Raw genomic sequence first — 21,190 nt, 5'->3', positions numbered from 1 at the left:
TTGCTTCTGCATTTAATTACACAGAAGGAATGTGGTTAATTAAAGGTCACTGTGGTAGCAGTTTCACTCCATGACTTCAGCACAGACACCCATCAGCTCTCAAGGACTTAAAGCACATCCAAGATTAGCAACAGGCATACAGTGTCAGTGCTAACAGGTTAATGAGACCACAGAAGTAATGAGTAAACAAGAATTAAATGAGACCATACGAGGTTTCAGGTATCTGAGCCATTTCTGTGGTATCACATCCTTTTGCTGCTGTGTTTGTGTTCAGCAGTTGATGTAGGAGACTGTGATCTTTTCAGATCTTTTATGCAGCAAAGTGTCTCTGGTTCTGAATGTTCTGTTTTTCTTTCCAAGCCTATTCCTGGTAGAAGTAGTTCACCTGCAGCATTTGCCAGTTGCTGCCAGTCGGTCACAGCTCAGAAGTGACCTCCTTTTTGCAGTGAGAGAACAGGGCTGGTCCTGACCACTTGCATTCTGTTTAAATACAACTCTGACAGTCAGGGGATAGCTCTTGATCCAGCTGTGAAGCTCCATAACAAAGCTAAATTGTTTCCTGCTTATCTCCTTCCAAAAGGTCTTAAAAAGTCAAGTGGCTGCCTTGAAAACAGAGGCCAAACCCCCAGAAGTGTCCCAGTGGAGTGCCAGCTCCCCCTCACCTCTCCGTATGCACCGGTGCACTCGTAGTAGTCCCGAGAAGGCAGACCCAGCCCCGGCTGGTCGATCTGTAAATGCAAACAAAAACTGAGACGTGCTTAAGGGGAAGTGGCAGAGCATTGTACTGTTCTTTTGGTAACTACAGGTGCTGATGCTTCCCTGGCCAAATCACTTTCTGGCCACGGGGGCCTTCCTCTCTCATCCTGCTGCCCACCTTTCACTATTTCATTCTCGTTAAACTTTTTGTTTTTCTTTTCAATCTTTTTCTTCTCCTGTTGCTGAACGCTGCAAGGCACGGGTAGCCAGTGTGAAAACGGGTGAACCACAGATGACAGAACAGCCCAGAGACAAGCCAGGCAGCTCCTGCATCTCTGAAATCCCTGCACGGGAGGTGCCCACGGCTCCATCCACCCACTGACAGGAGAGATCGGCCTTTGCTCCTCCAGCTGCTGCATCCCAGCAGTCACCAGACCTTCTCCTGCCCATCCGGGATGTTCGGGTTTCAGAGATGACCTTTCTGTGTCTGTCATTCCCGTCTCACTGGCAGTAACAGAGAGTGAGTGCACAGAACAAAGATGTCAGCTTGGAGAACAGACGGGGAGCTGTGAAACCCAGAGTTTCAGCTGAAAACGACATTAATTCACAAACTCATCTACAAAGTGCTCAGGTCAAATTCAGATCACTGATGTTTCTCCTTGTTAACATTTATGCCTGTGCTTCCAGTTATTTGCTGTGCTTTTATGATCAACAAGGCCATGGCACCCAGGCAGACTTACGTGAATGATATGTGCTGTGGAATTTTTATCGTCTGTGCCAACAAAAAAATTAATAAGGACCTTTTTTCCATATCTGGAGTTGAGCTGTGCAATAGCTGTCTCAGCTGTCCAAGTCGTACCTAAGGAAATGGAAGGTAGAGTCAGTCTCTATTTTTAGTAAGCAATAAATTAAATAATTTAGATATTTTAACTAAAAGGGAATAAGCACAGGTTATCTTACCATAGGAAGCATCCCAGTTAGTTGTTGCTACAGGCCACTCAGACACATTTGGCAATAAACTAATTAGAGGCCTTCCACCTCGGATATCAATGGCAGCTTTTGGAAAAAATAAAATGAGTTACCATGACATTTTAAACCCCACAAATGCTATATATTACAATATATATTATAATGAGTTCAGAACAGGGAAGCTGAGAACTGTGTTCCCTCCATCACCACAGCAGCAGTTTGCTCTGATGTATGACTGTGCTTTAACATTTAATGTAAAAATGTTCCAGTCACAAACAGCATATGCAGATCCTTGAGACCATGACATTGAAGTAGTAATTTTTTTTTCCTCTCTCTGCAGATAGCTTGAAATAACAGTTTTGAAAAGTATTCATGCTATTAGAGAAACTATAAAAATATGATTTAGGGAGCACTGCAAACTGCTCTTTGTCCTAGCGGCAGAGCCAGGTAGCTTTCACCTCATCCCTGCTAATTTCTACAAAAGAATTAACTGAAAGGATTTGAGTTTATATAATCTGCAGCAAATTAGTAACTGAAGAGTTACCTAAAATACCTAAGGTAGTAAAGCAGGAGGTAGAATACCAGTTTTACTGCTGACATTCTGACTGGACTCTGTAGAACAGACACATTTCAGTGTTCACAAAGGACACAAAGCTGGAAAATGATGCACAGAGCAGGACAGCCGTGTAGCTCCTGAGGCGGGGCCCTTTGGGTGCTGCAGGTATCCTGTAGGGTGGTGTGAGGTGGCAGTGGGGACACTTACTTTCATTGATGCAGGACCTGTAGAGAGTTTTTGCCTTCTGCACTGCTGGGATGTCGTTGGTGCTGGGGGCGTTGAGGACATCTGAAACACACACAGCGAGTCGTGGTCATTCCTGCTCTGTCCTGGCAGGCTCTGGGGAGCAGGGCTGGGCCAGGAGAGCTCCGTGCCCAGCCCCAGGGAGGCTCTGCCTTTCAGCAGCTGAGGGGAAAAGCTCTGCAGGTGACGTGCCCTGCAGTGGCTGCAGTCCGAGTTGGGCTGTGGAACGTAACAGAGTCAGTAGAGTGTCTGCAGGTCACCCTGGCTGAAGCACAGATGCTCTGACTTCTCAGGGACAGGTTTTAAGCAACCAGGCAATTGAGTGAAAACAGAGCTGGCAAAACCAGGAGATAGGCAAAGTAAATAAAAGCATATTTAGCCAGGAGAGAATGGTTTGCAGAGTGTTACATGAGTACACGCTGCCTTCTTGGACTCTGCTGTGTTCACCTGAGAAAAGGGAAGGTGAAGAATTTGATACTGTTGATATGACAGGCAGGAAAATAGCTTGTCTGCTCTTGGGGCTTTCTGCTGGGACACAGATATGCAGGACGTGGGCTGGCAGAGAGCAGCTGCCAGCATCTCAGCTGATGTGGACACAGACAGACCTCTCCCTCCTCCTCCTCCTTCACCTGCCTGGTGCTGCCGCTGGAGCAGCTCCGGGTGGGGAGTGCAGCTGGTCTGATGTGCAGAGAGCAGCAAGGGCAGGTCTGCTCAGCTCTGCTCCGGTGTCAGACACAGCAGCACACCCAGAGCCTCCTCCGAGCAAGCACTTCGGGGCAGATTTGTCCTGAACCAAACACAAACCCCTGAAATGTCTGTTAGGATTTTAAGCTTTGCTAGAAAACCACAACTTAGGATAACACAGAAGGCAAAGAGGAAACTTTACTTAGTCCCCCAAACTCCACTGACCTTTTAAAACGACTTCTAGTTCGTCTCTCAAAATGTCAAAGTTGCTGTAACGGGAGCTGGTCTCGGGGATGACGTTCCTCTTGAGCCACCCCCCGCAGGCGAACTGGTAGAAATCCTGGCAGGGCCGGGCGCGGGGGTCCATGTTCTGCAGGATCCGCGCGGCTGCGGCACACACGGGCTTTGCACACACGGGCTTTGCACACACGGCCTTTGCACACACGGGCTTTGCACGCACGGGCTTTGCACACACGGGCTTTGCACACACGGGCTTTGCACGCACGGGCATTGCACACACGGGCTTTGCACACACGGGCTTTGCACACACGGGCTTTGCACACACGGCCTTTGCACGCACGGGCATTGCACACACAGACACTGCACACACAGACACTGCACACACGGGCTTTGCACACACGGGCTTTGCACGCACGGGCTTTGCACACACAGACACTGCACACACGGGCTTTGCACACACGGGCTTTGCACACACGGGCTTTGCACACACGGGCATTGCACACACGGGCTTTGCACACACGGGCTTTGCACACACAGACACTGCACACACAGACACTGCACACACAGACACTGCACACACGGGCTTTGCACACACAGACACTGCACACACAGACACTGCACACACGGACACTGCACACACGGGCTTTGCACACACGGCCTTTGCACGCACAGACACTGCACACACAGACACTGCACGCACGGGCTTTGCACACACGGGCTTTGCACGCACAGACACTGCACACACGGGCTTTGCACTCACAGACACTGCACACACGGACACTGCACACACGGGCTTTGCACACACGGGCTTTGCACGCACAGACACTGCACACACGGGCTTTGCACTCACGGGCTTTGCACACACGGGCTTTGCACACACGGACACTGCTCACACGGACACTTTGCACACACAGACACTTTGCACACACAGACACTGCACACACGGACTCTTTGCACACACAGACTTTGCACACACGGACACTTTGCGCACACACACTTTGCACACACACACTTTGCACACACAGACTTTGCACACACGGACACTTTGCACACACACTTTGCACACACACACTTTGCACACACACACTTTGCACACACAGACACTTTGCACACACACTTTGCACACACACTTTGCACACACAGACTTTGCACACACGGACACTTTGCACACAGACACTTTGCACACACACTTTGCACACACACACTTTGCTCACACAGACTTTGCACACACACACTTTGCACACACAGACACTTTGCACGGACACTTTGCACACGCTCTGCACTGCCCTTGCTTCCTCTCAGAGGGGAAGTCATCGATGTGTTCAGTTTAGAGCAGGCTCAAGCTGGCTGGAATGTTCTAGAGCAAGCAGAGTTCTCCTCGGTGGACAGGGAATTTCTGCTCCTGTGCTCACCACAGCTGCCACACTTTCCAGCTGGCTGTGTTTGCTGGTGGTAAACTGACAGATGTTCCTGCTCCCTGAGAACTGAGCGGTCACTCAGCTCTAAATAAAATGTAGGATTGTTTCATTTACCCTTCTCTTGCCCTTCTTTGTACTGAAACATGGTGAGAAGGGACATTAAAAACACAAGACATAGAGGTTCAGTATCCACTGCAGTGTAATTTTGGTAATTAAGTATGATTTAGACTCAACTGAATCCTGTCTATTTCAATAAAATACTGACTTTGTTGGACTATTTCAGTTCTTGACAGGAAAGGTTTTTCTGTTAATGCCTTCTGGAAGCTACACTCACTATCAGACCTGCTCCACATTTTACTCTAGAACTGATACTGCCTCTTGCTATCCTTTTGACTGCCTGGAGTGGCTTGTCCAAGACTGGCCAGTCGTGACAGGGATTCTCAGTGAAATCCAATCCCGTGATGGCAGCTTCCCAGCTGCTGTCCATAAACCCTCTGGGCTTCTCCCTATAACTATTCCCATTCCACCCAGACTGCTTCTACCACCAGCATGCCAGAACAGAGTCTCTCACCAAAAAGAGAGATCTCGGGAGTCAGGCAGGAGCTAGGGATACCTCTGAATTTCCCAGAGTGTTCTTCCCATTTTTCTGACATTATTTTTAGTAAATTATGAGGCTTGTGATTTCAAGTGTTCATTCCTCCACATGGGCAAGTCAAATATTTATAGTTATTTTTCCAGTACTTTCAATATTTTCCATGTCTCTTGTGCTGGTGGAAATGGAGAGACAGTCTGTGGTGTTTGTGTTGATTTGCCTGCCCCCATTTTTCTGTTGGCTTAGGAGTGTTACATTCTAGGCCAACATCTGATGGTTTTACAATGTTCCAGCGCCTGCAAGATGGAAATAGCCATGGACAGGTGCATTTTCAACCTCAGACTGCTTCTGTAGCATAAAACCCCCTGTGGAAATAGATGCAAAGCCTCCTAGCTGATGGTTTCCCTTCTGAAGCCCATGGCCTCAGGGTGACTTCTATTTGAAGGGACACAGGGTCACACCAACAGCCAGAGACTGGGAAATTCAGTCATGTTTTCACTAAGTGTGACACTTGCTGCAGCCCCAAGAGCTCTGGGATTGTGGAAGCTCTGGTGCTGGTTTCTGTCTGTTTTGCCCTGTTTCAGTTAGGGGAAGGGGAGTGTTTTCAATGCTGGAGTTTATTCCTGTCCTAACTCCACCTATTTGCTGTGAAAGAGGAAAGCTGTAGCTGTTCCTAACATCTCCTGCTTTAAGGGTATCTCTCTGAATCTCTCTGCCAGACTGGGGCAGCACCTGAAGGGCATCACCATCCCTTGGATGACCTTGGCATGTGTCAGTCCAGCAGCAGGAGTGGACACCCCAGCCCTGCCAAACAGTAACAGTAGGACAGAAACATCTCTGACACCAAGAAAAGATGGCCCTTATCCACTGACTTGTCACTTTGGGAGAAACCTCACGACAAGAGCCAGGAGAAATCCACGTCTTGCTTGAACCTGAGAATCATTAGCAGGGTAATATCAAACCTGGCTTGAACTGTGCAGTTGGGTAGTGCACCTGGGTAATGCTCTGGGCCTGCTCGTGCCACACAGAAATAATCATCTCTCTCATCTCTCCTGCTCCGAGGTCCAGGCCAGCCACTATCACCTATCCAACTTTTATCAGAACTTAAAGCCTAAATTCTGCAAAAGTACCAGAAAGAGCCCAGCTGTGGGAACTGTGGTCTTTCATTTGGGCTGCCTGTGAAGTACATACAGTAAGTCTGACCATGCAGAAAACTCTCCTCAAGAGCCTTCTTTGCACACCTGAGCCCCAAGATAACCATTCATTATTTGGCTGATACCACAGATATATTGTAATCAAGGGAATGTGATTATGTTAGGAATATTTTATTATTTTATCTCTAATCCAGGTGAATTTATACCTACACAAATACAGGTAATACACAGTGCACTCTGCATCAGTGCTCAGTGTTGCTGTGACAAACCAGTGTTTGGCTTTGTTCCTGCTGGCACTTGTTTACTCAGTTCCTACCTGGCACCAAGAATGCAGAATTTCATATCAATTACTTCTAATGATTAATCTTATTGTAGCACTCCTGATTGTCAGTTGTTGCTTTAATAGCTTACAAATAAAGTAATATAAGCTGGCAAAGCAACCAGTGACCTGGGGAGGATTCAGGAGCAAAACAATATGCTTACCTAGGTAAGAAACAGAGACCAAAATCCCCTGTTCCATCAGGCTGTGCTGCCTGACCTCAGGGAAGTCATCAGAGTGTGTCAGCTTATCCAAAAAATGCTCAAAGGCACAAATTGTATTGTATCTTCCTGTGCTGCACTGCAGTGGCCTCACAAATCCATGCTAACAGTGCCATGCAGTTACTGGGATTTACCCTGGGTATAACCAATGAATTCACATTACATTTTTTCTTCATTATTTGTTCATTATTTATTTTACTACTTCTTTTTTTTTTTCTTCTGGTCATTTATTTGCAGCTCTTCTCTCAAATGAACAATCAATTCTGTCAGTATCTTCACTTTATCCCTTTCCAGTGGTTAAATGCTGTTAAAGCATTTAACAGAAGCATAAAAGAGCAAAATTGTTCTGATTAGTTACTTTAAGCACTTTTTGCTACACTGTGGCTCATTTCTCCAAACTTTTCCTGCATTTCCTTTTGGAGTTCATTCATCATCACACAGTCTGCCTGAACTCCCTTGCAGCAATGTGTATTCAGCTGAAAACGAGCATCATCAGAGATTAAAAACAATCTGCTGGGGAACTAATAAGTGGATCATTTTCCAAAGCACAGCATGAGCTTTGGTGCTGGGAGAAGAACACCTTGGAGGTGCAATGAAAGGCAGTGGTGGCCACCTGAAATGAACCTTCTGTCTGGCCCATGCAATCTGCAGCTCCTGGGATGAGGAGCTTTCCCTGCAGGCCTGAGGTGTGAGCACCCACCAAGCTGCTGAAACAAGACCTGGAGCCAGCAGTCCCATGGAAGTAAGGGAACCAGTACAGTGACTTTCCTGGGCTGTTTCTGCTGCATCTGCAAGTCTAAATGGTGTCTGGGAAGCAGCACCTTTTGGGAGCCTCCAGGGTGCTGTGCACCTGGGATTCTTTAGCAACTGCACTCGTTACTGAAGGAGGAATGGCTTGTCAGGCTGTGCAGAATCACATGGAGGATGCCTTTGTGACATTGACAGTATCATAGCTCAAGGGTTTACTTTTGCAGAAGAGCTATGCTAAGAAAATCATGTGGGGTAACAGACCCACGCTTCCACGTGCCATACTTGTCTGCAGTTAGATGGGAGAATTCCGTGGTAGTGATTGTGTTTAAAACCACATAAATTAATTTAAAACATATGTATTTTTCATTCTTACCTGATTTGATACAGTCTGGTGTCTTGCAAACCCCATCTAAAAGAGAACACAATCATATTCTTAATTCTTTACTCACTGTCAATATAATAAAACCTACTGTAAATATTTCCATTGATGGTCAATTTAATTGCAGTGTACAGTAAGTTAATATGAATGGACACCTTACAGTCAGTAAGGGAATATTTATAGGATCAGGCTCTAAAAATATCATCTTCTTCAACCCTTTAGGGTCATTCAGTGCTAGTCACTCATCATGTGGAATTTTTGTAGTCATCAGAGGGAAATGTCCCATCAATTGGAGGTGGGCAAAATACTATTTTTATAACAAAGAAGCAATTTAGAGAAAAATAGCTCAAGGACTGGAGAGAATGACAAAGCCAGTTTGAATTTGGCAGTACTTTACAAAGACAAAAGGATTTTCAAGGAATTATATGAAAATTCTGAGACATTCACTCTGAAGTCTTCTGAACAAAATACAGGATTCAGGAATATGAAAATATTTCCTTTTGAGACTTTGAAAATAAAACATTTTTTCCCCCATAATGGTATTTTCCAATCCCATAATTGAACTATACTTCAGTTAAAAGCTTAAACAAAACTATTAAGTATTTCAAAATTTTAAAAGGCACTTAATTCCCAATATAGGGAAAAATTCTAGTTTGACCCTAGATGGAAATTTTAGCTTCTCTGTATTATCTTTTCCAAAAATTACCAATGTATTTCCCCCTGAATGAAATTATTTTTCTCTGGGTGCTGAAGCACAAAACCTCTCAGGATGACTACACTCACTGAGAGTCCTTGCTGCAACAGCCTGGAAAAGGAAAAAACAGGATTTTCATACATCTTCAGGAACACAAAGGAAGCCCTGGAGTTTGGTTTTCTTCAGCAATGTTGTCGTTTGTTGGGATCTCTGCTTACTGAGGCATTAATTACAAACAGAAGTACTCCTAAGCCAGAACATGCAGATGGTTTGTGTTTACCACGACTTCGCGTGAACAAACGGATTTACCGAGCCCCGGTTGGAAAGACGCAGTTTCTGAGATTTCCCAGCAACAAGGCATGTGGGTGCAGCTTTGCATTTCAGGTTTCCATTTCAGGTTTCCATTTCAGGTTTCCATTTCAGCTTTGCATTTCAGCCAGCATGCCAGCCCCTTCCCCAGTGCCCGTGCCCGCCGCCGGCCCCGCGTTCTCACCGTCGTACGTGGCGTACAGGGCGATCATGGTGACGGCCACGATGGCCAGCAGCACCACCACCACGGCCAGCCCTATTTCCAGGCCACTCCATCCCAGTTTCTTCTTTGGTTTTGGAGTGTTCATTTCAGTTATATCCATCTGGCTTTCCGACTTGCCCATAACCCAGCGTCTGGAATGGAAAAGGGAATATTCACTGAGCGCTTACCCTGAGTCACCGGCTCGAAACCAGCTCCTCAACTGCATGGCAACAAAGGTGATTCCTAGGTGAGTTTGCCAATTATTTGCAATACCACTGGGCTGTCAGCCAGGAAATGAAGAGTCCTGGCCTCTGCCAGGCCCATGCACACACACACACTCACACACACTCAAAACAGTCTCACACACACGTACCACACACTTCGTGTCATGGATGGAGAGCAGAAGAGTGGAATTCCTTCACGTGGAGGAGCTTCCTTCCAGAAAAGGAGGGCCAGCAAACCAAAACCTATTTTTAAAATGTACCCCGTGAGGTTTAATCTTGTGTGAAGGTACAGGAGTTCACGAGCAGTAAAAACCAAGTCTCTTTGCTTGAATAAAAATTAACTTAACCTGCCAATTACTTATCTAATGCCAAAGGTCAAAATATGCCATTGTGCTGCGCTGTCACTTCTAAAATATTATGTAAGCAGTTCTTGACTACAGCTTTACAGCTGGCTCTAAAAATAGAAAAAAAAAAAAAAACAAACAGGCTCTGCTGGGAGCCTGTCAAAGTGACACTGAAGACAGTGAGGCTTCACAGCAATTTTTAAAGAGCTGCGAGCAGGCCTGTCCTTGGAGGTTAGAGCACTGCACACAGGAGTCACGCAACGCCGCGCAGCGAGCTCACGCTCACTCGTGCAGCTCTTGCAGCAGGTTTGGAGATCCTCTCTCTGCTGCCCTTCAGAGGTAGCTGGGCCACCTTTGCAGTGCTGCTGGTGGCAGCTCTGTGCTCTCCCTTCACCTGCTCCTACTTATCCAGGGCCAGACTTTCCTCCTCCAACTGAGATTCCAATCCCTACACACAGGTATTGCTCAGTATTTCACAATGAAAATCCCTGCTAGCGTTTCCTGGGGCTCTTTTACATCCACAGGCAGTACACACCCCTTCCATTCAATGGGAAAGAATATGAGAATTTCACTGGGATAAATAATGGGAACACTACATTCACCAGATCCCTCACACAAAGGTCAACCTTCCTTATACCCTCTCCCCATGAGTCCCATAAGTGAGGGACCCTTCTCAGGCTCTGCATCCAGTCAAGTCTAAGACTTGGACCTTCATTATTTTAAACTGGCTTAGCTGTATTGCTGCCTTGTGTTCATCCCAACTCAACCTCTCCTCAAACTGCTGCAAACTCTCAGACCTCCAGTCTTTGTTTTTTCCACTGGACCTCCTGCCTGATTCTTTTCCTTAGTTTTCTGCCTGATTCACATTCTTTAGTTTCCAATAATCTCTTCCTTCCTCTGATGTCCACCTCCCCTAGAATGAGGCTCCTCTGCTGCAAAAGCAGGTTCCTAAAGTGTATGTTTATTAATAAACTAAAGTTGTCAAATAACCCTGTACTACAGATGTAAGTAAGAGAGATTTCGTGTTCCATGGCTTTACCAGCACCTGTCTCAGTGACTCACTGGACATTCTCACACTGTTCCTCTACATAAACGAGAGAACATTTTATTTCTGCGTGTCTCATCTGCCCTTCTGTCACTACTCCTGGGACATCAAGCTGCAGGAAGTGGCTGGCAGCGCCAGAACTGCGGCTCTTCCATGGCTCAGGAGGCTGGAATCCTGAGGTCTGCCCAGCCTTTGTCTTTCTGCACCTACAGGGACCAGCAGGACTACTTTCACGTGCCTCATGAGCTGCTGTTTGTCTCTGAAGAACAGGATTTTTGGTCAAATGACCCAGTGGTCTCTGAGGCACAGGACTGAAATCCCACTGAAACGTGCAGAGGAGTGAGAAATCTGCCCTGCATTAACTATGAGCTAGAAGTTCATAGATAATAAAAAAGCAAATTAATCATTATTCCCTTCTCACTTCCAGTCATATTAAGCAGCAAGAAAAAATGTTCTTTGTATGGACTAAATACTGCCGAGTCTCCAGGATCCTCTGAGTACTTGGAGCCTCATTGAAGCAGTGATGCTTATCTCCTGACTCTGGTGGTGACTTTGAGCACTGAAAATACAGTTCCGTAGAGCAGCAGGAAACGCTGCACCTTTCATGTGTAAATATGTTCTTTGCAATCATCTAAGTTTTTTCAAGCGAGCTAATCTTTCTGTTCCTGCAGGAGCAGAAAGGCAGCTGACTAATTTTTACTTCGAGTTATTTAGAGAGTTGAACCCATCTGCATTACGACCACCAGGTAGAAGCTGCTACCTTTGCAAGCACGGCAAAACTGTAGGAATAATTTAAGCAGATACAAGCCTCGGTATTGTGGTTTTCTTATGTGATCCCCTCTGCTGTGCCTACTGAAGCTTAGACACCACAGAGAGCTGAAGCTGTTTCGACCGATCCTGATCTAGATGGCACAAGGAGTTAATGAATGCATTAGCTTTTGGTTTTGGGATGGGTTTGTTAAAATCGGTGTATGGCTTACTTGGTTCCCAGCGTCGCTTCCACAGAAAATGTAGTACATCACGGGAATACTTTACTATGTTTTCATTAAGTTGTGCAGCCTGTCCCGTGCCAGCCGGGCAGTGCCACGGGGCATCGCCGGGCTCCCTGCGGGGGCTGCAGCTTTTCCGCCGCAGGGAGTCGGGCACATCCCCGGAGCGGGGCACAGCCTCGGAGCCCCGAACATCCCCGGAGCGGGGCACATCCCCGGAGCCCCGAACATCCCCGGAGCGGGGCACATCCCCGGAGCCCCGAACATCCCCGGAGCGGGGCACATCCCCGGAGCCGGGCACAGCCCCGGAGCCGGGCACAGCCCCGGAGCCCCGAACATCCCCGGAGCCCGGCACATCCCCGGAGCGGGGCACATCCCCGGAGCCCTGCACATCCCCGGAGCCGGGCACAGCCCCGGAGCCGGGCACAGCCCCGGAGCCCCGAACATCCCCGGAGCCCGGCACATCCCCGGAGCGGGGCACATCCCCGGAGCCCTGCACATCCCCGGAGCCGGGCACATCCCCGGAGCCGGGCACAGCCCCGGAGCTCAGCACATCCCCGGAGCCCGAGACATCCCCGGAGCCCCGCACATCCCCGGAGCCCCGAACATCCCCGGAGCCCCGCACATCCCCGGAGCCGGGCACATCCCCGGAGCTCAGCACAGCCCCGGAGCCCTGCACATCCCCAGAGCCCAGCTCAGTCCCGGAGCCCGGCATATCCCAGGAGCCCTCCGAGCGCGGCTCCGGCCCCCGGGGAGGCGCCTAAGGCCGGGCCGGGCCGCCCTGGGCGGGGAGGGCGCTCGGCTCTGCCGCTGCCACTGCCCGGGCCGGTCCCGGCCCCCCGAGGGTGGCTCGGGGCGCTGCTCCCGGGGTGCGACCCTCGGCCGAGCCCGGCTCGCGGCCCCCCGAGGGTGAGCTGGTCCCAGACCCAGCGTCCCGGCTCAGGGAGCACCGCTGCCGGCTGGCAGCTCCCGGCTTAGGGGGCCGCGCGGGCCCCCGTCCGTCCGTCCGTCCGTCCGTCCGTGCCGCCCCGCTCCCGCAGCCCCGTCCCGCACTCACCCGCTGGTGCTCGCAGGGCTCCGGCCGCGGGGCCGCCTCGCACATCCCCGGGCGGCGCCGGGCGGAGGCGGCGGGGACGCCCCGAGCCGGCGGGTCCGCGCCCGCGGGGCCCGCGGGGAGGCGGCGCCGGCCGGGGCTGGGGCTCGGACTCGGGCTGGGGCTGGGGCTGGGGCTGGGGCTGGGGCTGGGGCTCGGCTTAGGCTGGGGCTGGGGCTCGGACTCGGGCTGGGGCTGGGGCTGGGGCTGGGGCTCGGCTTAGGCTGGGGCTGGGGCTCGGACTCGGGCTGGGGCTGGGTCTTGGGCTGGGGCTGGGGCTGGGGCTCGGGCTCGGCTTAGGCTGAGGCTGGGGCTGGGGCTGGGGCTCGGGCTCGGCTTAGGCTGGGGCTGGGGCTGAGGCTGGGGCTGGGGCTGGGGCTCGGGCTCGGCTTAGGCTGGCGGGGCTGTGCCGGGCAGCCGCCGGCGGGGCTCAGCGCCCGTGGGCAGCGGCGGGGCCGCGGGGCGCCCGCATCGCCGGGACATCAGAGCCCGGGCGCTCCCCGCTGCCCGCGCCCGCCGCTCGCCGCCGCCGATCAAAGGAGCCCTTGTCCGCCGGGCGAGCAGTTCTCCGGCTGACCTGAAGGCTTCTTCCTCTTCGCGATCATAAGAATGGGATGGGGCAGGAAACAAACAAACAAGCCCCCCCGCCCCGGCGGGGCGCGCTGTGCACCTCGCCAAGCCTCCCCCGGCGCCGGGGCAGCGGCGGGGCCGGGCGGGAGCGCCGTGTCCGGTGGAGCGGCCCCTGCACCTGCCCGGCTTCTCATTGCTCCCCAGGCGGCTCAGGAGAAGGAGGGAGGGGATGCACGGGGAAGGGTAGCGGCTGCATGTCTGCGGCTCGGTGCCTGCTTCCATGCACACTCATCGCCTTTGTCAAATTCATGCAGTCGCACACGCTCTGCAAGATCTTACATCCTCATTCACCGAGGGATTTCTCCTCGGGAGGGAGATAGCTGTGACTTCTTGCACGGAGAGGCAGCTCTGAGCTCTGTCAAAAGATTTCTCAGGCACCTGAGTATCAAAAGATATTTGTTTCATTCTTACAAAGTTTCATTTTCATTAAGTTTCATTTTTACTAGGAGACTGACGAACATCAGCAGCAGCAATGTGAGTTGCAGTCATTCCTCTCATTCAAAGCAGACACCACGCTGGTTTCTGCTGCGTTCCTTTAGAGGTTTATTACCTCTGAGGCAGACATGGCAGGAATTTCTGAAATATTTTATTACCAGCTACACACACTAAAATGTCTGTGGCTTGAGAGGGGTAACTTCCTCCTACCAAGAAAGGTGGAAACTGAATCCCCATTTCTTTATGGAACTGCCCAGTGAGCGATCTGCAGGGCAGATGCAATCAAGAGGGGAAGATGAGCATTAGCTGTACAAATGAAGCACTTTTGCAAAATGAAATTCTGAAGAAGGAGGTTTTATTCACCACAAAAGCAATAGGAGTGTCAAAAATGGGCAAGAAAAAAAATCAAAAGTTCTAGAGAACAAAATTACTGCATGGAAAATACTGATTATATCCTTTCAGGATCAGTGTTCAAATTATTATGAATATCTCACGTTCACCCTTTCCTGCAGTAATTCTTACAGAGTTCCAGTCCGATTCCTGGGACAAGCCATGTGCTCCTGCAGGTCACTCCTGTCATTACCCAATTCTTTAAATAATAGCAAATTTCACCAAGCAATGTAAGAATGGAGGAGGCATTAAAAATACATGTGATTTTGTGACCAGGTGCCTATTGCACAGCCTTCACTGCAACAAAGCTTGGGAAGTGCAGGCTGATGTGTGAACAGACTGAACTAAAATGGCAAAAAAAAAAAAAAAGGACTTGTTTCAAAAATTTTAGGTGAACAAAAAAAAAGAAAAAAAAAAAAAAAAAGTAGAACTGCCTAATTAACCACAAAGAGAGAGAAAAGGAAGAAACTGGTCTGGCAATCTGTAAGCAGCCCAAAGAGGACTAACATACCTGGCAGGCAGTGAGAGCGTTTCCTCTCTTGTAGAACCTCGTGCTTGGAGAGAGAGCAGACGCCGGTGGCACAGGCTGTGGGAGCTGTGATCTGTGAGTCAAGCACTGAGATTCCTGCTTGGGCCTTGCCTAGGGAAAACTCCCAGCGAGTCAACAGTGTGATCTGCTTCTTAAGGACAGTGTTATCAGTGCTGCTGTGGCAGCAATCCCAGAGGGTTTGCAGCGGGAGACAGCAGTGAGGTGGGGTCTCTTCTTCTCCCAGATAACAAGTGATAGGACAAAAGGAAATGGACTGAAGTTCTGCCAGGAGAGGGTTAGTTTGCATATTAGAGAGAATTTCTTCCCAGAAATGCTCGTCCAGCCCTGGCACAGCTGCCCAGGGCAGTGGTGGAGTCCCCATCCCTGGAGGGATTTAAAAGTTGTGTGGCTGTGGCACCTGGGGACACGGTCAGTGTGGCCTTGGCAGTGTGGGGGGGTGGATAGTCTCAGAGGGCTTTTCCAGCCCTGTCATTATCGGGATGACAGACCTATAGCTTCATTCTGCTAATGGACATGCCCTGCAGATTCCTCAGGGCAAGCCCCCAGTGCCAGGATGACCCAAGGAGCAGGTGACCCTTGTCATGATTCTGGTTTAACACTATGTGTTTGCTTCCCTCTTACTCACCTCCCTCTGCTAGGACTGGGATTTCACCAAGATAAGAAACAAAAAGGCGCACCAACAACAGAAGGTTCACCCCACAATTGAAAGAAACAATGGCATCCTCCAATTTAGAGATAAGAGTAAATAGTTTTTCCTTAGCACCTTGCTGAGGTGTGCTGCTCTGATCTTGCTGCTTGCAGGGAGGAGCAGGAGGAAGAGTCTGCAGCTTCATCCTTTAGGCACGAGTTTGGAGGGGTCTGGCACTGCTGCCCACAGACTTCTCTGGACTTCTGGTGGACAACAACCAGGTTGAAACAAATACACAGTAAATTTATAGAGCCAAATAACACTCAACATACCATTTAGAGTCAGAAAATGAAAAACAGGGAGTTAATATGGAAAAGCACACTGTTGGTAAATCCGTGTCCTTGAAAAACAAAGATTTCTGCTCGCTGCTGATTTGAGAAGAGATAGCAATACTTAGCAGTAGTATCCCTTAAAAATCTGGCTAGGGGAGGAAGCTGCTCCAAAATCTGGGCCCACAAGTAGTTCAGAACAACACACAGAAATGGATTCACTGTCCAGCCTTCAGAAAAACGAACTGTATCCCAACAGCTCAACTGGAATTTCTCATGGAGTCAAGAAAAGCCAGTGACCCGTTCAATGTTGTGTTCTCCTGTTGGTCCAAATGGCCACAGCATGACCTCATTCCCCATTTCACCTCTGGGTGACATCAGGACTCACTTACACGACTGTGAAACAGCATTATTGACACTTGTATGTATTTCCTTTAGGAAAAGCACACTTTTCAGAGCAGCAAAGCCAGGGTTCAAGGAACAAACAACGTGAATGCTGCCTGTGTGAGTCTGACCACCCGCCTCAACCCTGCTGATCCCTTCCCCATCATGTCCTCTGCTAGAGGAGAGGAGAATGGGGAACCTCCTGCCTTCCCTCCTTAGCCCCGTGCATGTTCAGTGCAGCTGGACTGTGAGAATTTAGGTGGTAAAGTCTTACCACACTGAGTATTTCCTCATTTGGTTCTGGTTTTGCTTCTCAGTAGGTTTCTAATGAATCCAAGCCTGGGTAATTTCTCATTCAGGAAAGCAAACAGTCTTGGTCTCAAAATATTTGTTTCAATGCCTAAATTATTCAGGTCTAATTGTATCGTATTACAAAGCTTTGTCTTTGTTAGGCGGCAGGCTGTGCAGTGCAAGTGATTTGCAGGTGTTTGCAAGCCTGATAAAACACTTGGCTGAAAAGGCTGAAAAGCTTTTTTTTTTTTTTTTTTATTCCCCCTCCCCCTTGTTGTTTGTTTGTTTGATTCTTGGTGTTTGTTTTGTTTTGTTTTGGCTGGCTTTGAGCTTGCCTAGGAGCCACACACATTGCTGCAGTTAGCTCTGGCTATCAGGCTCTTCGGGGTCCTGAATCTGCAGCCCTGCCATGTGTTAAATGCTCCTGGGACAACAGTGGGTGATTTTGTGGAAGAGGGTAAAAACCAGGGGATGTCAAACTGCGTGTGCCATATGCAGATGGCGTGAAAACTGATAATGGTGTAAGCACAGAGGAAAAAGAGAGGAGAGAATTGAGGTCCGTTAACCACAGGCTTCCTGTGCGGTGCTAATACAGTTGTGAAGGCTCAGTCACACTTTCCTGGTTAACTTCAAAACCACAGCTCTGGGAAAAAAAAAAAAGAGCACAAGCACAGAGAGGCCTTTGCTCCAGCAAAAACTGGAGCAGGAACTGCTACGGACACACAGAACGCAGGGAGTGAACACCCTGCCGTGTCTCCAGGCAGCTCTCTCACAACAGAGGCTCCAGAGCACTGGGAATCCAACACACCTGGGACTCCAAAACACTGGGGCTGAGGGGCTGCAGGGGGCTGGAGCCCCCAGGCCACACGGGAGCCCCGGGAATGCTGCAGCTGGCAGTGCCCACGTGTTGGTGTGCCCTGGCAGGGGCTGGGTGGTGCTGAGGGGCAGGGGCTGCAGCTCACCCCACCTCAGCAGGAGACAGGAGCTCTCTGAAGGACAGGTCCTCAAGTGTGTGCTCCCTCAGCAGGCTGCAAGAATGTCCAGCCTGCTACAGGCACTAATCAGGTTAGCCCTGCCAAGGGCTGTGACTGTTTTTGGTGTCACAGTCTGTTACAACAGCGAGCCCCTGGTGGGCTGCGAGGCTGATAAACACCCTCAGCACCACAGGCTGATAAACACAGCACCACGGGCTGGCTGCTGGAGTCTGGAGTGCAGGCACAGTCAAGAAGATTGTCAAGGCTGGGAGGTATTCAAAAGAGAGGAAAGAAACGTTTAAATTTAGGATGACAGATTCAAAATATTTGTTAGTAGTCTAGGTCACTGGAAAACAATCGGCCATAACTTGACAAAGCAGTGGGTAGTGACACCTTGCCTGGCCTAGTGGCAAATAAGTCCCATTTTTCTGTTCTTTCTTGCTGCTGGCGTCCTGGATGAGAGTTTCTTTTCACCACCCAAATGACATAAGCAAATAGTCGGCAAGAAAAATAGGTTGTGTTTCAATGTCACAGATTAGCTGGCTCCACAGCCCTGTCCATGAGAGCATTTGAATCAAGTCCATGACTTAAATGTCTCTTTCTGGTCTTTTTTTTAATCTCAAAGTACAAGGCTTGTATGGTACAAGTACAGTATGGAAAATGGAGAGGAAAAAGTGCTGACTCTGGGCTGTCAGAACACTGGGAGAGTTGTCCTGGTCCAAGCCATCCTTAGGCCACGCTGAGACAGAAGGATCTGGGAGAGAAAACCAAGAGGTTTTCCTAGTGGTTTACGTTAGATTTTCTGTCTTAAAATATGAGAGGGCAAATGTGCTGTATGTGTGAATATGGGAGAACAAATCTCAGGGTTTGTCTCGGTGAGAACTTGCCCTGCCTTCCCCTGGGCCTGTGTCAGAGCTCCTGGGAGCTCCGTGGGTGACATGAAGAGCCAGGAGGTGGCCGTGCCCTGGGAAGTGCCCTGGGGTAGGTGCTGGTGCCTTGTGAGTTCAGCTGCAGACGTCGGAGCGTTCTCACAGACAAGCTCATTGCCAGAGCAAACGAATACATTGCATTCTGCTGCCAAGGCATGAGCACACCTGAGCCAGGTGCAGCTCCGCAGGGATCCCTGCTCCTTGCCAAGCCAGAGAGAGCTGCTCCCGTTCCTTCGGCACCAGAGAGGTGCCCTGGCATTGCTAGCTCCGTGCCCTGGCATTGCCAGCTCCATGCCCTGGCATTGCCAGCTCCGTGCCCTGGCATTGCCAGCTCCGTGCCCTGGCTGGGCAGCCCTCACACGGTGCCAGCAGTGCTCTCTTCCCCCTGCAGCTGGAAGTCTTCCCCTTCCCAGAGGGTTATTTCCCTCCCTGCTTGGTCCTCTTCCAGTGCTGTTCACTTGCCTGAGGATTTCAGTTTGCCTGCTCTGATCCTGCTCCTGCCTCCCCTCCTGGCTCCGTCTCGTTTTGCCCGTGTCTGTTTCGCTGAAGCTTTTACTGTGAGGAGGATCAAATAATTGCAGGGTTAAAGCAGACCCCTGAACTCGCAGTGTTTAATGGGCTTGTAATTAGGCCATGTATCCCTGTGAGAATGGGCAGTCTGGGAATTTGCCAGGATTTACAGGGGGATTTGGTAGCCGACTAAGAGTTTCCAGACCTATTACATTCCTTAAGAAGTTTCAAAGACACCACAGATTTTGGCAGGGAACTTGGAACTAGGATGTCTCGAAATACGCATAGAACTGAGGGATGAGAATTAGAAAACTACTTATTTTGTAAAGAACAAGGAGAACTTTCAAAGATTTCATCATTTGAAATGCAGAAATAGATGTTTAACATTATCTTGGTAACACGTCTGGCTTAGAATGTATGATGTGTGTTTTCTCTGAGAATGCACATTTACATATTTGATATGTAAATTAAAATATTAAATATTAAAACACACATTAGCCAGGCTCTGTGTATGCATTGTACTGTAGGTATATGTGACTGCTGCTGCTTTCTGATCTTGGACTATGTAATTGTGCTTGGAAAAACTATGAAGTCTTTGCTTTCCTCCATCATACTTGTTTGTCACTTACAAGGTTCTGTGGCGTCACATTTTCTGTGTGTTTTGGGAAGATCAGTGTCTGCTAAATGCCAGGTGATTTTATTATGAAGTCCTAGTTTATTTTTTTATTTTATTTTTTACTCATAACTGAGACAAGCACTTTTGTCGTTGTTTACTTTCCAGAGAGGAAGGGAAAATTACATCTAACCTAAAAATACCTTCCTCCCCCTACCCCATGTCTCGCTGCTCTGAGCTTGGGCAGGGTGGAGGATAAGAAAAGGCAGAAAACAACTGGGCAGTTTTCTCATAGTAGCACAAAATTGCTGGTTTTTCTTCCAGGTTAAAGAAACCCAAACCATAATTAACTTTCTTCTCTCTGTTCAATAATTACCCTGTAAAAAGACCACAGTGATTAAAACTTCTCTGCTTACCTGTGCAGCAAAGGGAGTGTAGAACTTTCTGGAAATTTGACCCACGCAAGTCTGGTTTTGGATCAGCAATGGCTTTGACTTGTGAAATTGGGCTCTAAACTCAAATTCAGATTTTTTTGGTAAGTGTAATGTGTATCAGGATCTCTCTGAGTGGTTTGGGTCCGTACCCATATCTCCTGACTGCAGCAGCCCAAGGGCACTCATTCATGTCAAATTGATTTGCTCCTGTGAAAAGTTTTGGAGTTACGGTGAGTTTAAGTCTTGTTTAAATACAAGACTATAAATTCAGCTGTTTCTGTACCTATTACAGCATAACTTCTCTGATGGTATCCTGAGCACTAAAAACATGTGCTTCTAAAAATGCTGACCTTGGGAGGAGTGGGATAAAAGACAAGTGCTGGAGTCTTCCTTGGCCTTAAGTAGTTTGTGTTTTATGTGTATCAAGGGCTACAGTGAGCTTTTATTGCTGCTCTTACACAGCCTCGGAGTAGCTCTGTCACCTGTGGGCAGGGAAATTCCATGAACGCCCTTGGCATTACACTGGATTTCATTTCTACCCTTGCTCTCCGACTCGAAGCAGAGTTTGGGTTTCTGTGAGTGGCAGCAGCAGCAGGAGCCCACAGTTCAGTGTGTCACGCTGTGAGCTCTTAAAATCCAACCAAAACTATCAACCTGGGGAGCTTCTGGAAAACAAATTTTCAGTTTGAACATCAAGCACAAAGTGTCCCTTCCTCTTTCCTCAGTGAATTGGCTTTTGAAAAAGCCGTGAGCTGCTGCAGAGGTAAAAAGGGCTGAAGAGTTCCGAGCAGGCAGCCGGGGCTGCGGGAGGACAGCGACAGCCGCGGCAAAATCCAACGGATGGATGGAGAAACAGCTCAGCTGGCTTAGGTTAGAGCTCCTCGCCGGTGGGGGAGAGCGTGGTGGACACTGCTTGTGCCAAGCAGAGCTGCTGTGGAAGAGCAAATCCCGGAGTTCATTTTTGTAGGGGAC

At 49.1% G+C, this 21,190-nt stretch overlaps 1 protein-coding gene across 1 annotated transcript in view; it reads right to left on the bottom strand.

The window, feature by feature from the left end:
* Positions 1–13,799, bottom strand: part of MME (membrane metalloendopeptidase) — a 32,988-nt gene extending 19,189 nt beyond the window's left edge. The window contains exons 1-8 of the mRNA XM_053951808.1: positions 13,086–13,799; positions 9,409–9,578; positions 8,216–8,251; positions 3,374–3,535; positions 2,429–2,509; positions 1,657–1,752; positions 1,437–1,555; positions 663–728 (exon numbers count right to left, since the gene is read on the bottom strand). Coding sequence (XP_053807783.1) covers positions 663–728; positions 1,437–1,555; positions 1,657–1,752; positions 2,429–2,509; positions 3,374–3,535; positions 8,216–8,251; positions 9,409–9,568 — 720 coding nt within the window. The 5' untranslated portion in view covers positions 9,569–9,578; positions 13,086–13,799. The remainder of the gene's footprint in view (positions 1–662; positions 729–1,436; positions 1,556–1,656; positions 1,753–2,428; positions 2,510–3,373; positions 3,536–8,215; positions 8,252–9,408; positions 9,579–13,085) is intronic.
* Between the last annotated feature and the right edge of the window lie 7,391 nt (positions 13,800–21,190).

Source organism: Vidua chalybeata, chromosome 10 (assembly GCF_026979565.1).
Source record: "Vidua chalybeata isolate OUT-0048 chromosome 10, bVidCha1 merged haplotype, whole genome shotgun sequence".
In the NCBI taxonomy this organism is placed as follows: domain Eukaryota; kingdom Metazoa; phylum Chordata; class Aves; order Passeriformes; family Viduidae; genus Vidua; species Vidua chalybeata.
The sequence above is the reverse complement of the archived record's forward strand: the minus strand, read 5'-3'. Positions and strand labels throughout refer to the sequence as shown.